General features: G+C 44.3%; 1 protein-coding gene across 4 annotated transcripts in view; it reads left to right on the top strand.

Moving 5' to 3' along the window:
* The window catches only part of ATP7A (ATPase copper transporting alpha), a 64,179-nt gene that overhangs the window by 20,547 nt on the left and 26,537 nt on the right, over positions 1–17,095 (top strand). For 3 of the 4 annotated variants that reach the window (XM_038415920.2, XM_043492984.1, XM_043492983.1), the window contains exon 2: positions 924–1,064. In XM_038415920.2, the coding sequence (XP_038271848.1) occupies positions 945–1,064 (120 nt within the window). In that variant the 5' untranslated portion in view covers positions 924–944. Of the gene's footprint in view, positions 1–923; positions 1,065–1,541; positions 1,655–17,095 lie in introns of those variants that run through there. The other variant, XM_043492985.1, reaches the window with a different exon arrangement.

A 17,095-nucleotide genomic window follows, 5' to 3' on the forward strand; every position in this document is an offset into this window, starting at 1 on the left:
CAGTTAATTATTTTTTTCTTCAGCAATTGCTCATACTCTTTCCTGGTCAAATGTCCATTGTAATTTTTATTTGTAAAAGACATAAATTCCTTCCCCTTTTTCTCCTTGTTTCAAAGCTTATTCTTGTTTTCTATGACTTAATTTTTTTTGCCAATGGCTTACATAATCTAAATATTTTGCATCAAATTCTACTTTTGTTTGTTTACTTCTCCTAGTTTAATTTTCAAACTTGAAAATATACTTTTAATTATCTTCCATTTAATTATTTGGTTCAGTACATTTTAGCTTTTACACAAACAGAAATAAATGCAACATCCCGCTAAGTAGTAGTAAGTAGAGCTACCTCAAGGACATGTCAAAAAGGCCCCCTATCTTTTCCAGTTCATTTCTTAGGGCTATATCCCATATGGCTGCTGTTCTTGTTAGTCACATAATAATGTATAAAACATACAGATATGTGGAAGAATTAATTCTCTTCTTGTGCATTCTTCTCTCCTTCAGATTTCACCCAGTGCCATGGTAATTGACATGACAAAAAGCTACATCTGATTGGGTTTTTTTAACTCCTTGCTCAGAGGTAGAACACTAGTGATTCAGAACTGATACACGCAATTAAATTGTCTTGGCTATAGCATAGAGCGAGTTTTAAATGTATGAACTCTTTTCTTCCCGAATACTTAATAAGTATATACTTCAAAGGTAAAGGATGTATGTAAGTGGGTAAAGGATTCCTTTTTAGACATCTGTTTCTCTGCAGTTCCTAGCCCCCACCAAGTTGTTACTTGTACTTAATTTGTATGTTCCCAGTTACAATATCTATTTAATCTTATGCAGGTCACCTTGTTTTTGACCTTTAATGCAATATGAGGTTGGATTGCTATTTCTTTTTAATTCATGTCTCAGTATTTCCTTTTGACTGATAGGAATGTGAAGACTGAAGCAGAATGGATCCATCACTGGGGGCAAGATCCATGGTAGTCTCCGTGGAGGGGATGACATGCAATTCTTGTGTTCAGACCATTGAACAACACATTGGGAAAATGAATGGAATTCACAATATCCAAGTAAGTAACTCTACCAAAGTCTCCTACATGATATGGTTCTGATGGGAGAAGCCATGGTAAAGATTGATCTGAAGTATGCAGCAGAGGGGGAAAGGACTTAAAAAGTACCTAGTCATTTTATTACCTGTGGATCTGCTGTTTAGAGTGGCTTGGGCATATTTCCAGTGCCAGAGAAATGCTGAGATATACTTTTCCTGCAACTGATGACAATTCATTTCATGTTTTTTCTAAAGCACCTTTTCTCTCATACTTAACCGAGTTCAGCAATGTTATGTATAGAAAGCAGAGGAGAGGAAATTATGTAGAGTCCAAAAGAAGAGAGCAGATAGAGGTCAAACTACAGGAAAAATGGTGGTGGTCCACTTTTAATCCCAGTAAAATAGTAGTAGTAACACTTAGCTCCTACGTAGTGCTTTCCATTAGATATCTCATAGCACCTTTATAAAGGAGGTAAGCATCATTATTCTCATTTTACAGATGGGGGAAACTGAGGCACAGAGGTGACGTGACTTGCCTAAGGTCTCCTAAATCAGAATCCAGTGTTCTGTCCAGTTGCCTTCCTGTGGCTGTTTTACCCTAAACCTCTTCAGGTCTTTTCTTACAGACTTACAATGTAGTGAGGCAGCTTGTATAGCCTGTGAAAGGAGAGTGTGCCTTGAGTTGCTCAGTGAATCCCAAACTAATTAACCATGGTGCCTGTCACCAGGAAAAGGAATGTTACTATGATGTGGAACTTGAGAGTGGGGATGGGGAGTAATGCAAGGGAAAGGGGAGATTCTTGATGTCCCTGCCAGGCATTCAGAATTCCCTTTCCTTTTTACTGTGTTTATATGGGAATGGGAGGTGGTATTAGCTGCATTATGCTCTTTTAAGAGAAAAAAGTAGTTCTTTTTCCTTATTAATTTAACTGTTACTATACAAAAGTGTTTTAAAAGAGGTTGAGCTTTTAGTAGAAAAATTTATCTACTTTTAATCAAAACTTTGTGTCTTCAGAGATTCTGGCTCAAACAAGAAATCCAGCTTTTGTAACATGGGCTATTCTGGGGAAAAAAAAGAATCTGTCTAACTTGAAACAAAACAGTTTTAACGGGAATATTTTTAACACGTAAGCTGTTCCATTCTAACCAATACATCCATTTTACAATATGTTTATAAATAATAAAGCAATTAATACCTGATCAATCCATTCTAGTCTTGTGACCAGTTGTTTGGTGCCAGAAAGCATATTTAATCCTACCAATTACAGCAACAGTGTGCTGTTAATCCCAACTGCTTGGCGCATAGGTGAAGTTTTCCCCTGCAAGTGAGGTTTTGACATTCTGTGGCAGTTAAATGATCCTGCATAAAACAATGTACCACTGCGTTCAGTAGGGAGGTATTTCCATCTTAACAGGTGTGGTCTAGACAAACATTGGGTTTGCCAAAACAGTGGAGCCTATTTTTTGGCATGCAGTCACTATAACTAGCTGTGATGCGCAGCTGTTTATCAGAGGATATGATGCAACCAGCTAGTACAAGTTACTTCTACCTAAACAAGGAGTTGGTGCCAGCTACAGAGATCTGTGAACAACAGTGGTATTTACACTAGATCCTACTTTTGATCTCCATTGGTGACTTAATAGAATTTGAACTTGATTGATTCTGGTAACAAAAAACAGTTCCTCTGGCAAAATCAATAGTTCATTGTTTTTAGCAAGGGTTACTACTTCAATAGTAACATTGAGAGATCAGACCAATAAATAAACCTCTACCAAAACTAAGTAAAATGAAGAATTAAATGAATGAAAAATACTATCTGCAAAATAAAATTATTTTAGTATCCTTCCCTTGGTGTCTTTGGAAAATTACCTGAAAGGTTTGACATTCTAGAATCTAACATTTTATAGTTTAAATTGTTCCACCCTCCTCCTGAAAATTTTACTTAAAAGCCTGTTCTGGGAATGAATGATTCATGACCTCCCTGAAGATAACATGCTCTGTATAGCCCCATTAGTAGCAAGTACACTGTGAAATGGGTGTTTAAAAGAAAGGCATTAACCACTTTGTTCTGAAACAGTGGGCTAGAAATATTATTCTAATACAGCTCTTGCCAAGCCATATTTGGCCAAAAATATATTGTAGACACTAAAAGTTTAAGTGGAAGAGGCTTATAATGAAAATCAAGAAGTCATAGTTAATACTTAGTCCACGTTACAGAAACAAAACTTTGAGTTAGGTGGACAGATTTATTCTCCCCTTGGCCCATGCATAATCTCTGTGAATAATAAGGCACTGTTGTGTTTAAGGGTTATCAGATAGGCCAGCAAAGGAAGCATATGTTGGACGTCCTAATGCAGCCACACACAGCTTTAATTTGGGTTATTTTGTTTTGTAATGGCAAGAAAACCAATAAACTACGGTATCCTTGTTATTGATTCTGCCAAATTGCATAATTGATGACAGAAAAGGAGGAAGGTGGTCATTAAAATGATTAAACTGATGTAATTTGATCACAGCAATGGTCTCCTGGTTGTTTTTTGCCCAAGGAAAAGATAAAATTGGAAGATAATGTGTTGGGCCTGTGACTGGTATTGGTTTGCCCTTTTGGAAATTGAAATAATAATGTTTGATTCCATTCCAATTGGGAGCAAATTAAATTGGGGGTATTTGTACTGTATGACGTGAAAGAGTAGGATGTCTGTGAACCTCTAAAACTTGTTGTTCTCATGTTGAAATTCTAAAGCTGTGTCTCAATCAGTAGAATTTGATCCTCTCTATCCCTACTTCTAAGATGCTAGTCCATGCTCTGGTGGTATCCTACCTCCAAGTACTGAAGTCTTCTCTCCAGTTTGTCTCCTTCTCCCTTATATCTCAAATGTTGCTACTAACAACACATTCTGTTCTGTTCATTTCTTTAATACACAACCCAGCTCTTGGCTATTTGCATTGACTTTTCCTCCTTTTCCTCAGAAAATTGAAATTTCTCCTGACTTTCAAAACTCTGTCTGGCACATCCTCCATTCCTGCTTTATAGCCTTCTGCATCCCTGTGCTCCACCTAAACTTATCTCCTAACCATTTCCCTGTATCTATGTCATCTCATTCACAATGCTTCTGAAACCCACCTGTTCTGCAAAACTTTCCAGCTATAAAGATTTACTATTCTGTATTGCATTAATTTATGCCTTTGAATTGCAAGCTGTGACCAGGGTCCTAGTGGGGAGCCAGCTATGGTCACTCAATTAGGGTGAATCCCAAAGAATGGGGCAGACAATCCCCATAAAGCTGGTGGATATTCCAATATCTAGATTTACCAAGCCAGCATAAAACAGCTTCTTTATTACCTCACTGGTTACTCAGGAGTCCAAACAGTACAGTTCCCTTAAAGTGATCCAGCCTCAGGCCTCCATCCAGGTACCCACGTCAAATATGATAAAAATTTCTGTAAATCTTATTTCATCATATAAAAAAAAAAGGTTCTACCAATCCCAAAGGATTGGACACATTACCTCCCAGGTTAATGAATGTTTCAGATCTTACCCAAATACACGCTACACCCAATTCTTATTAACTAAACTAAAATTTATTAAAAAACAAAAGAGAGAGTATGGTTAAAATATCAATATACATACAGACATGAATTCAATTAATTGAGGTGCAGATTCATAGCAGAGATGGTGAGCTTCGTAGTTGCAAGGAGTCCTTTTAGAATTCAGTTCATAGGTCAAATGTCCAAATCTTGTATTCAGGGCGTACCAGCATAACTGGGATCTCAGTCTTGCGACTCAAACTTCCCCTGATGAAGTGTAAGAAGATCTGAGATGACAGAATCAGGACCCACAGGTCTTTTATACAATTTCATGTCCTCTTTGACAAGTTGGGATTTCCTCAGGGAACAAAAGATAATAGGATGATTTTGAAGGCGGTTCATCACCGGTGCTTAGCTATATGAATTAACATATGGCCATTTGCTTGTTCCTCCACCATTCACAGTACATTTCAAGGGATGAATACCAAGATATCCCATGTTTACAATTAAATGATAGCATTGTCCTTTGGCTTCTGAATTATCAGAATACAGCATAGACGGGGACTGTTGATTACATTGTCGACCCTACTTATACATATGTAAATACACAAAAACACAAACATTATCTCCCTACCTGTCTTTTGAGGGTTATTTATTTTGCAGGATGTTTAACCCTTTCTAGCCATGCGTTACACAAGCTCTTTTGATAGAGACCCTGTTTATTTGGCAGAATTTAGCTGTCATACTGCACCATGTATGACTGTAGTGCTATATAAATATGAAACACCCTTATAGAAAAGGTTTTTCATATGTATATCTTTTCCATTAGATTGTGTCCTTGTAACCAGTTCTTTTCAGAGTGCACTGACATTAGGGATGTAAATAATGTGTAAAAACAGCAACCATGTAACTAATTAAAATTCTATTGGTTACATAGTTAAATGTTTACCCGGGGAACTAGAGGTGCAGGGGTGCTGCAGCACCCCCATGTTTTACATTGGAATCCAGAGTCCTGGCCATGAGGCTGGCAGCCTGGAGGGACCCTGGGTATGTGGGGCCTGCAGCTTGGAGGGATGCTGGGCACGCCTAGCGGCAGCTGGAACACTATGCAGACTTTAATCTTTAGCAGAAACCAATAAGCATCAAGCTTGTCGGTTAACTGGTTAATCTCTTACATCCGGAACTGACATGTTTGGAATATAAGTAGGATGTGACAAAGTTATGTTTCTTCTATTGTATGTTGTTCTAACAGTTGACATGCATCTCAGGGTAAAGTCAACAGAGAGTTTTTGTACTTTAGTTTCAGTTTTCAGTCTGTATGTCCTCACTCAAGATCATCTGTGGGAGTATTTTATGCCATTATATTATTTATTTGTATTGTGGTAGCACCTAGGAGCCCCAATTATGGACCATGACCCCATAGTACTAGGTGCTGTACAAACACAGAACAAAAAGATGGTCCATTCCATAGAGGCCTTAAGGAACCATATGAAGAACTGGAAAGAAGGTTTCCTATACAAGATATCTGTTTCCTCAATAAATGGTTTATGCAGACTTCCTTATTTCATTTTAAATTGGATTTAAATTATGACCTAAAGATTGATAGTTAAACACGACATCACAGAATGTAGCAGATAAAATTTAAAAAGAAAACACAGTGTAAATAATTTGTCCAGCACCACTCCGGGAAGCTGCTAATTTTCTCCAGAAATGTGTAATTATGGCAGGGTTTACTGCTAAATACTCACATAATAACAGGCATGAAAGAGAACATGCCTTAAGTACTGATGGTGGGGAAAGGGACATGCAGAGAGAATTACATTTGCAGCACAAGCAAATGTGAAATGTAACTCTCACCAATATGAAATTACTGTAGAGTCTGTACAAAGTCTAGTAGAATAAGCATGTTTTCAATAATTATAGGTCAGCATCAGGAATTAACTGCTGATATGGGGAAAAATTACACTAAAGCTAATTCTTGGCCTAGCTGTAAGAAATAATACACCTTTTATGTATAATTTTTAGAGATTAGCAAGCAGGCCCAATGTATTTCTGCTTGTTATAATGTGAATACTTGTTTGTAGCTTAGAAATTTTCTCTCTAATGGATATCCACCCTCTTGAACTTCTCATATGCTGGCAGCCTGCGTATGCAAAATAATTTCCCTGAGTGGAACTGTGATGTATCTCTACAAGATCACTGGACCAGCAGCAAACAAACACTTCTTAATTTGATTTATTTGTTACACCAGAACCATACTGAAAATGGGAGGGTCATTGTAAATGATTGAATTTTGCAAATGGAGTAAGCAAATATAATAAAGGGAAAATACATCACAAAATCTTTATTTGTTTTGACATTTGTATTTTAGCACATTATGAAGTGTTCTCAGTAACTGAAAGTTGTAAATATAAAGTAATAAGAAAACTTACTCCCAGACGCTGGTTTTTAACCTTTGCTGCAAAGAAGGGAGGGTCATATTTTTTTGAGTATCCAGATTATAAAGTGTGTGTGTGTGTGTGTGTGTGTGAGAGTAAAATGAGGCTTAGCAAAGTTCTACTAATGTGATTTGGTGAATTCATACTAGGATTTTACAGCTCTTTTGCTTATCTTAAATAATAAATGGGGTTATATCACCTTCAGCGTTGGTTTACATACTAAACAAACTGGCCTGGGTTGGAAGTGACAGAAAATTTACTGTCTGATGATGGTGTAAAATGAGTTAGTGGTCACCATCCAGTGCATAGTGGACAGGTGTTGGCATCACAAAAATATTGAGAACTACTCTGGGATTCCTCCTGCCCCGTGCAGCTCCCGGCCACTGTGAGAGGCAGGGGGGACCATGGAGCTCCCCGCAGCTCCCGCCTGCTGCGGGTAGGAGGACCCCGCAGCTCCAAGACCCCACGGATGGTGAGAGTCCCAGGGAATCCTAGGGGATCTCCATTTTGTCACGGATATTTTTAGTAAAAGTCAGGGAGAGGTCATGGGCTTTCATGAATTTTTCTTTATTGTCTGTGACCTATCCATGATTTTTACTAAAAATATCTGTGACAAAATCTTAACCTTAATAATGAGGAGCTGACCAGGCTGAGGTGTCTAGGCACTACTGCAACACACATTTTAAATAATATTTAAAAAGTCTTGCTTTTGCAGACTTACTTTTTCAGCCATCTGCCCATCCCCTAATGCTTTCCCTGCCACCACCTGTTTTCTGTAAATAATCCATTCGGACTTCTAAAACAGGCTGTTGTAGAACACGCAACTCAGATTATATGTAAGGCTCTGTTTGAGCAGAGAGCTATAGTCACAGATTCAACAGATGTCTGGGAATGTTACAGAGTGAAGCCCTCCACACCTCTGGTCTGTTTCCTTCCTTTTTCTTCTCACACTCCCATAATTCATCACTCACCATTGTATGACAAATCAGAGTTGTGCCTTTGCACAGTTTCTGCTTTTTAAGATTAGATCTGATACATTTGTTTGCAATGACTAATCCAGTTCAACAGACCTTCACTTTAGGGTTTTAATATGTACTGTAAAAAGCATTGAAACAATGTATGAAAGTTGCTGTGTGGGAGCAGTGTATACAGTATAATAGAGCATAAGATTCTGAAATTGGCGGACTGGTTCTGTGGTAGAGCCTCCCATATCCAATCATGTTGTTGTCACACAGGTGAACATAAATTAATTTATGGTTTTCATAAGTAGAGTCTCAGACTTCGTCTTCAGGTGAGCCCTCAAGGGCAAATGATAATGGAGAAGTGTCACTATGGTAGGTGTTGGAATTATTCATATTTGAAATCATTAGTATGGGAAACTAACAAACATTAATTTAACCATACATTTTTCTATTAAATCCAGAGGCCAAATGATACTTACACAATTGCTCTAAATAATAAGCAATTTACTAAATACAATCAATAACAAAACATTTATAAACATTTGATCAAGATACTTACAAACAGGCTACACCCAGGGGCGCTTAGCAGAGGCGATGTGTGTAGGTGTGTGTGGGCTTGTGAGAGCATGTGCCCCTCCCCATTTGCTGCTTGGCTTGTATTGAGCATGCTCACATGGACTGAGCATGCACACTAACACTGCTGAAGCTGGCTGCCCTCACTCTGCCCCCTCACTGTTGGCAGGCCTGGGTCATCTGGTGCTTAAACCTATATTGGTTGGCTCCAGCATGGTTAGGCAGGTATTAGCAATGAACCCTTTAAGAGTTTACTTTTTTAAACTGTTCAGCAGAAAAGTGATGTCATTGCCAATTACTGACTTCAGCTAAAAAAACAATTTGAGACCGTTCACCCTTATTTCCACTCTTAACCCAGATAAGATTTACAAGGCCATTCCCCCTTCCCAAGGCGATTCCTACCTATCTCTTCCCCTCCTTCTTGGGGACCAACAGTTTTTGCATTGCACCTGGTTCATATAAACTTTAACACTGGTATGTGGTTAGGAAGGCCATGTTGTCTCATTTTAAGACAGATACTTTTTGTCTTCTTTAAAACCATCTGCAGTCACCCCTATCGACTAGAGGCATTCTTTTTAGCAACTTTCCCTTATCTCATTAGTTATTCTTTGAATCGGACATCCTCCCTATTTTATTCCTTCTGGCCGTATTATTTTCAAGGCCTTCCTTCTACTTGTTAATCAGGGCCTTTCTTTACAATACGTATAAGAACATAAGAATGGCCATACTGGGTCAGACCAAAGGTCCATTCAGCTCAGTATCCTGTCTACCGGCAGTGGCCAATGCCAGGTGCCCCAGAGGGAGTGAACCTAACAGGTAATGATCTAGTGATCTCTCTCCTGCCATCCATCTCCAGCCTCTGACAAACAGAAGTTAGGGACACCATTCCTTACCCATCTGGCTAATAGCCATTAATGGACTTAACCTCGATGAATTTATCCAGTTCTCTTTTAAACCCTGTTATACTCCTAGCCTTCACAACCTCCCCAGGCAAGGAGTTCCACAGGTTGACTGTGCACTGAGTTAAGAAGAACTTCCTTTTATTTGTTTTAAACCTGCTACCCATTAATTTCATTTGATGGCCCCTAGTTCTTATATTATGGGAACAAGTAAATAACTTTTCCTTATTCACTTTCTCCACACCACTCATGATTTTATATACCTCTATCATGTCCCCCCCTTAGTCTCCTCTTTTCCAAGCTGAAAATTCCTAGCCTCTTTAATCTCTCCTCATATAGGACCTGTTCCAAACCCCATATCATTTAGTTGCCCTTTTCTGAACCTTTACTAATGCCATTATATCTTTTTTGAGACGAGGGGACCACATATATGTACGCAGTATTCAAGATGTGGGTGTACCATAGATTTATATAAGGGCAATAAGATATTCTCCGTCTTATTCTCTATCCCTTTTTTAATGATTCCTAACATCCTGCGTGGATGTCTTCAGAGAACTATCCACATCCAAATCTTTCTCCTGATTAACTGTAGCTAAATTAGACCCCATCGTAGTGTATGTATAGTTGGGGTTATTTTTTCCAATGTGCATTACTTTACATTTATCCACATTAAATTTCATTTGCCATTTTGTTGCCCAATCACTTAGTTTTGTGAGATGTTTTTGAAGTTCTTCACAGTCTGCTTTGGTCTTAACTATCTTGAGCAGTTTAGTATCATCTGCAAACTTTGCCACCTCACTGTTTACCCCTTTCTCCAGATCATTTATGAACAAGTTGAATAGGATTGGTCCTAGGCCTGACCCTTGGGAACACCACTAGTTACCTCTCTCCATTCTGAAAATTTACCATTTAGTCCTACCCTTTGTTCCCTGTCTTTTAACCAGTTCTCAACCCGTGAAAGGATCTTCCCTCTTATCCCATGACAACTTAATTTACGTAAGAGCCTTTGGTGAGGAATCTTGTCAAAGGCTTTCTGGAAATCTAAGTACACTATGTCCACTGGATCCCCCTTGTCCACATGTTTGTTGACCCCCTCAAAGAACTCTAATAGATTAGTAAGACATGATCTCCCTTTACAGAAACCACGTTGACTTTTTCGTAACAATTTATGTTCTTCTATGTTTCTGACAATTTTATTCTTTACTCTTGCATCAACTAATTTGCCCAGTACTGACGTTAGACTTACCGGTCTATAATTGCCAGGATCACCTGTAGAGCCCTTCTTAAATATTGGCGTTACATTAGCTATCTTCCAGTCATTGGGTACAGTAGCTGATTTAAAGGACAGGTTACAAACCATAGTTAATTGTTCCGCAATTTCACATTTGAGTTCTTTCAGAACTCTTGAGTGAATGCCATCTGGCCCCAGTGACTTGTTACTGTTAAGTTTCTCAATTAATTCCAAAACCGCCTCTAGTGACACTTCAATCTGTGACAATTCCTCATATTTGTCACCTACAAAAGACGGATCAGGTTTGGAAATCTCCCTGACATCCTCAGCCGTGAAGATTGAAGCAAAGAATTTATTTAGTTTCTCTGCAATGACTTTATCGTCTTTAAGTGCTCCTTTTGTATCTCGATCATCCAGGGGCCCCACTGGTTGTTTAGCAGGCTTCCTGCTTCTGATGTACTGATGTTCTGATGCTTCTCATGTACTTATATATTTCCTTACTAAACTTAAGATAACTCTAATTCTTCTTCGAGTGATTGCTCATGTGTATTCCACAATAGGTGTGCATGCTCGCCACGTGCACCGGTGCTGGAAGTTTTTCCCCAAGCAGTGCCCATAGAGGGGAAGCACCCCCCGCAACCCCTGGAGTGGCGCCTGCCTGGCATGATATAAGGGGAGCTGCACACTCCCCCCCACCCTCAGTTCCTTCTTGCTGCCAGTGAAGGTGCGTCGGAACTACTCTGCTCCAGCTTTGCTGTAGCTCAATCCGCAGTACTGTTTGTTTGTTCAGTGTTAGTATCTGTAGTTAGTTAGCTGTTTAGTTAGTTTAGTCAGTCAGTGAGCCCGGGCCAGGGCATGCCCCGTGGTTTAAGTCGTGCGGCTCTTCTAGGCATTCTGTGCTGAGAAGTGACCCACACGCAGACCGTTTGCGCTGTTTGGGAGAAACCCATATCAACGAAAGGTGCAAGGTTTGCAAGTCGTTTGAGCCTCGGACCAAAAGAGAAAGGGACATTAGGCTCCTGATGGAGTTGGCGCTGACCCCATCTCTGGCACGCCGCTCCAAAATGGTACCCAGCACCACAGTATCGGTACGTGGCGACCCTCTGGTTCCATTGACCAGTCGGCATTGCTCCCCGTTCACGGGGCACGCCAAGAGGGCCAGGAAGACTCCCTCTTTGCAGCGGCACGGAGGGCAATCCGGGACAGAGGCTAGACCCATGTTGGGCGGTTGTCACTCCCCACTGAGCTCCAGGTGTTCGACTCTCATCGAGCAGAGTAGCTCAGCCCCTTCGGAACAAGCCTCTGGATGTCCAGATGCCTTCCACGCTGAAGTCCTCCAGGTGGCCCGGGACGTTATGTCCATGCCGGTGCCAGGAGCGCCGCCGATGTTGGCCCCACTCTCCAGAGGCCGTTGCTGGGATCTCCGCAGTCGCCTCTGGCTCGGTCTTGGTTGAGGGAATGTTCCTGGCACCGTTCACCGCCCAGTGGATCGCCCTCAACACCAACCAGACTGTCTAGCTGGCTTCCATCTGGCCGGGACTCTTGGCACTGCTTGTCCTCAAGGAGTGATTATTGATGGCACTGCCCATGGTCCTTGTCTCAGAGCGGGTACAGCAGCCAGTCACGGCATGATCGTTGATGCTGTTCCCACTCGGACTCCCACTCCAAGTCTTCGCCAAGTCATCACAGTCCTGGGTGTCGATTGCTGGCATCTCGTCGTCGCGGGTCCACCCATCGAGGCCGTTCGCAGAGCAGCTGCTACCGTCGGTACCAATCCTTCACGTTGAGATTGTGGTCCCATGGCCGATGTCGATCCCGGCACCACCTCTCCTCCCGGTCCAGAGGCAGCAGTAGATCATATGCCAGCTCGGCTTCCATTTGTAGCCGTCCTTCGATGGGCCAGGCCAGCCAAGCCGAACAGCCAGCTCCACTGGTGCCGCAGCAGATGCAGTGGCACCGAGCATCGTGGCCGGCCCAATGGTACCAGTGGGCACCGTAGCCTCCGGCGCAGCTCCCGGTGGGGGCTCGCTCGATGGCCAGAGCTTCGGAAACACCATCGGCCTCCCTCTCCAGACCCCCAAAGAAGGAGTCAGTGGGACTTACATCCTCGGCACTGTTCCTGGAGTCCAACCAGGTGATGGACCCTCCGATGCCGGCTGATACCCAGACCACCGCACTGGCCCCCTCTCCTCGCCCAGAGGAGGTGATTGCAGCCCCGCCCCCTCTGTGCCCACAGTAGGACTTCAGGGCCCATCAAGAACTCTTAAAGAGGGTGACAGCAAGCCTCCACCTCCAGGCAGAGGAGATGGAGGAGCCCTCAGACTCCCTGTTTAATGTGCTGTCCTCGTCGGCACTGGGTAGGGTGGCCTTGCCTCTCCATGAAGGGGTGGCTAATGTTTCAAATGCCCTGTGGCAGACACCAGCCTTGTTGGCCCCTATCTCTAAGAAAGCAGAACACAAGCACTTTGAACCCACCAAATGGCATGCGTACTTGTATACTCACCTGGCACCCAACTCCCTGGTGGTTGAGTCGGTCAACCACACGGAATGGCAGGGTCAACCAGCCCCAAACCCAAAGAACAAAGAACTCTTGGAGACTGGACTCTTTTGCAAGGAAAATTTATTCGTCTTCAAGCTTCCAGTTGTGAGTGGCAAATCATCAGGCTCTCCTGGGCCGGTACGGATTCAATCTGTGAGGACTCCCTCCAGGAGCGCGATAGAAAGGAGTTCAAGGTGCTAGTGGAGGAGGGGGCAGCGGCCCCTAGGGCGTCCCTGCAGGCAGCCTCGGATGCTGCAGATACGGCCGCACGATCCATGGCCTCCGCGGTGTTCATGAGACGGGCGTCATGGCTCCTGCTCTCTGGGCTTTCCAGCAAGGTGCAGTCCTCCATGCAGGATCTCCCGTTTGACGGGAAAGCCCTGTTTGCGGAGGAGACAGATACAAGGCTTCATGTCATGAAAGACTCCCGTACGACCCTCCAGATTCTGGGCCTATATGTACTGGCTCTGGCAAGACCTAAGTTCAAGCCGCAGCAGACTCCCGTCCAGGTCACCCTCCCGAAGTATGAGGCCACCCACAAGAAACAGCGGGACTATAAGAGATGCCTTCAGAGGCAGTCTCGACTGGCTCCCCAACCTGGCTCTTCTAAGGGCAAGCAGATGGGGAAAAGGCGCTTTTGATGGGACACTCGGGGGCACCCCACCAGTCCTCATTAGGGATCAACCCTCAGTAAAGCTCCCCTTCTCCAACTAGTGGTATGCTTTCCTCCCAGAATGGTTGCGGCCAACCTCAGACCGATGGGTCCTCACACCATCTCCTGGGGTTACACCCTCCGGTTTACTTCCTCCCCGCCCAACCACCTCCCGCTCCCGTCCCTATTGGGGAACCCCTCGCATGAGGCTCTGCTTGAACAGGAGGTGGGGCAGCTCCTAGGACTAGGAGCAGTAGAGGTGGTGCCCAAGGAGTTCATGGGCAAGGGGTATTACTCCTGATACTTCCTTATCCCGAAGGCCAAAGGGGAGCTCAGACCCATCCTGGATCTGCGAGGTCTGAACCAGTACATGGTGAAACTCAAGTTCCCCATGGTTTCCCTGGCCTCCATCATCCCCTCCCTGGATCCCGGGAATAGGTATGCTGCCCTCGATCTGCAGGACGTGTACTTCCACATCCACATATTCGAGGGGTACAGGCGCTTCCTCCATTTCATGGTGGGACCAAATCACTACCAATTCATGGTTCTCCCGTTTGGTCTGTCCATTGTCCCCAGGGTGTTGACAAAATGCATGACGGTGGTAGCAGCCTACCTCAGACAACGGGGGGTCCAGATTTTTCCCTATCTGGACAACTGGCTGGTCAAGGGCACCTCTCGGTCCCAGGTGAGGGATCATGTGGCGCTCCTCCTGTCCACGTGCACTGCCTTGGGCCTGTTGGTAAACAGCACCAAATCCACGTTAGTCCTGGTCCAACGCATAGAGTTTATTGGGGTGCTCCTGGACGCAGCGTCGGCCACAGCCTCTGTCCTGCCAGACAGATTCGAGACCTGAAAGGTCTCATTGACTCAGTCTCAAAGTTCCCAGTGACAACAGCCGGGGTTTGCCTGCAGCTCTTGGGTCACATGTCGGCGTGCACGTACGTGGTTCATCACGCCAGACTCAAGATGTGGCCCCTCCAACTCTGGCTGGCTTCAAAGTTCTCCTAGGCCACGGACAGGATGGACAAGGTCTTCACTGTGCTGGACTCTGTGATCACCTCCCTATGGTGGTGGTTCACCCCAAACAACATGCTCCAAGGGGTCCCGTTCAGGGACAGAGCCCTGTTGTTGGAGCTGGTGTCGGACGCGTCGGACCTGGGTTGTGGGGCCCATGTAGGGAACTTTCAGACCCAAGGCCTGTGGTCGGCCCAAGATCTGACCCTACATATAAATGTGAAGGAACTCAGGGCAGTGCGGCTGGTGTGTATGGCCTTCCGCTCGCACCTGGAGGACAAGGTAGTCAGGGTCCTCACGGACAACACAGCCTCGATGTTCTATATCAACAGGCAAGGTAGGGCCTGATCCTCTGCCACGAAGCCCTCAGGCTGTGGGACTCTGTATAGCCTACAACATCCACCTAAAGGCCTTCCACCTACCAGGCACTCGGAATGAGAGAGTGGATTGTGTGAACCGGGACTTTTCCTTGCAACATGAGTGGTCCCTCTACCTGGAAGTGGCCCACCGGCTCTTCCGAAGGTGGGGAACTCCCTAGGTAGACGTATTCGCGGCTCGGCAGAACCGGCGATTTCCCCGGTTCTGCTCCGGGGGGGCCTGGGGAGGGGCACTATCTTAGAATCATAGAATATCAGGGTTGGAAGGGACCCCAGAAGGTCATCTAGTCCAACCCCCTGCTCAAAGCAGGACCAAGTCCCAGTTAAATCATCCTAGCCAGGGCTTTGTCAAGCCTGACCTTAAAAACCTCTAAGGAAGGAGATTCTACCACCTCCCTAGGTAACGCATTCCAGTGTTTCACCACCCTCTTAGTGAAAAAGTTTTTCCTAATATCCAATCTAAACCTCCCCTATTGCAACTTGAGACCATTACTCCTCGTTCTGTCATCTGCTACCATTGAGAACAGTCTAGAGCCATCCTCTTTGAAACCCCCTTTCAGGTAGTTGAAAGCAGCTATCAAATCCCCCCTCATTCTTCTCTTCTGCAGACTAAACAATCCCAGCTCCCTCAGCCTCTCCTCATAAGTCATGTGCTCTAGACCCCTAATCATTTTTGTTGCCCTTCGCTGTACTCTTTCCAATTTATCCACATCCTTCTTGTAGTGTGGGGCCCAAAACTGGACACAGTACTCCAGATGAGGCCTCACCAGTGTCGAATAGAGGGGAACGATCACGTCCCTCGATCTGCTCGCTATGCCCCTACTTATACATCCCAAAATGCCATTGGCCTTCTTGGCAACAAGGGCACACTGCTGACTCATATCCAGCTTCTCGTCCACTGTCACCCCTAGGTCCTTTTCCGCAGAACTGCTGCCGAGCCATTCGGTCCCTAGTCTGTAGCGGTGCATTGGATTCTTCCATCCTAAGTGCAGGACCCTGCACTTATCCTTATTGAACCTCATTAGATTTCTTTTGGCCCAATCTTCCAATTTGTCTAGGTCCTTCTGTATCCTATCCCTCCCCTCCAGCGTATCTACCACTCCTCCCAGTTTAGTATCATCCGCAAATTTGCTGAGAGTGCAATCCACACCATCCTCCAGATCATTTATGAAGATATTGAACAAAAACGGGCCCCAGGACTGACCCCTGGGGCACTCCACTTGACACCGGCTGCCAACTAGACATGGAGCCATTGATCACTACCCGTTGAGCCCGACAATCTAGCCAGCTTTCTACCCACCTTATAGTGCATTCATCCAGCCCATACTTCCTTAACTTGCTGACAAGAATGCTGTGGGAGACCGTGTCAAAAGCTTTGCTAAAGTCAAGAAACAATACATCCACTGCTTTCCCTTCATCCACAGAACCAGTAATCTCATCATAAAAGGCGATTAGATTAGTCAGGCATGACCTTCCCTTGGTGAATCCATGCTGACTGTTCCTGATCACTTTCCTCTCCTCTAAGTGCTTCAGGATTGATTCTTTGAGGACCTGCTCCATGATTTTTCCAGGGACTGAGGTGAGGCTGACCGGCCTGTAGTTCCCAGGATCCTCCTTCTTCCCTTTTTTAAAGATGGGCACTACATTAGCCTTTTTCCAGTCATCCGGGACTTCCCCCGTTCGCCACGAGTTTTCAAAGATAATGGCCAAGGGCTCTGCAATCACAGCCGCCAATCCCTCAGCACTCTCGGATGCAATTCGTCCGGCCCCATGGACTTCTTCTATGCCCTTATCCTGTTCTGGTCAGGCCAGCTTCTCTACGCCTTTCCCCCACTCCCT

The sequence above is a fragment of the Dermochelys coriacea genome, chromosome 9 (assembly GCF_009764565.3).
Source record: "Dermochelys coriacea isolate rDerCor1 chromosome 9, rDerCor1.pri.v4, whole genome shotgun sequence".
Classification (NCBI taxonomy): domain Eukaryota; kingdom Metazoa; phylum Chordata; order Testudines; family Dermochelyidae; genus Dermochelys; species Dermochelys coriacea.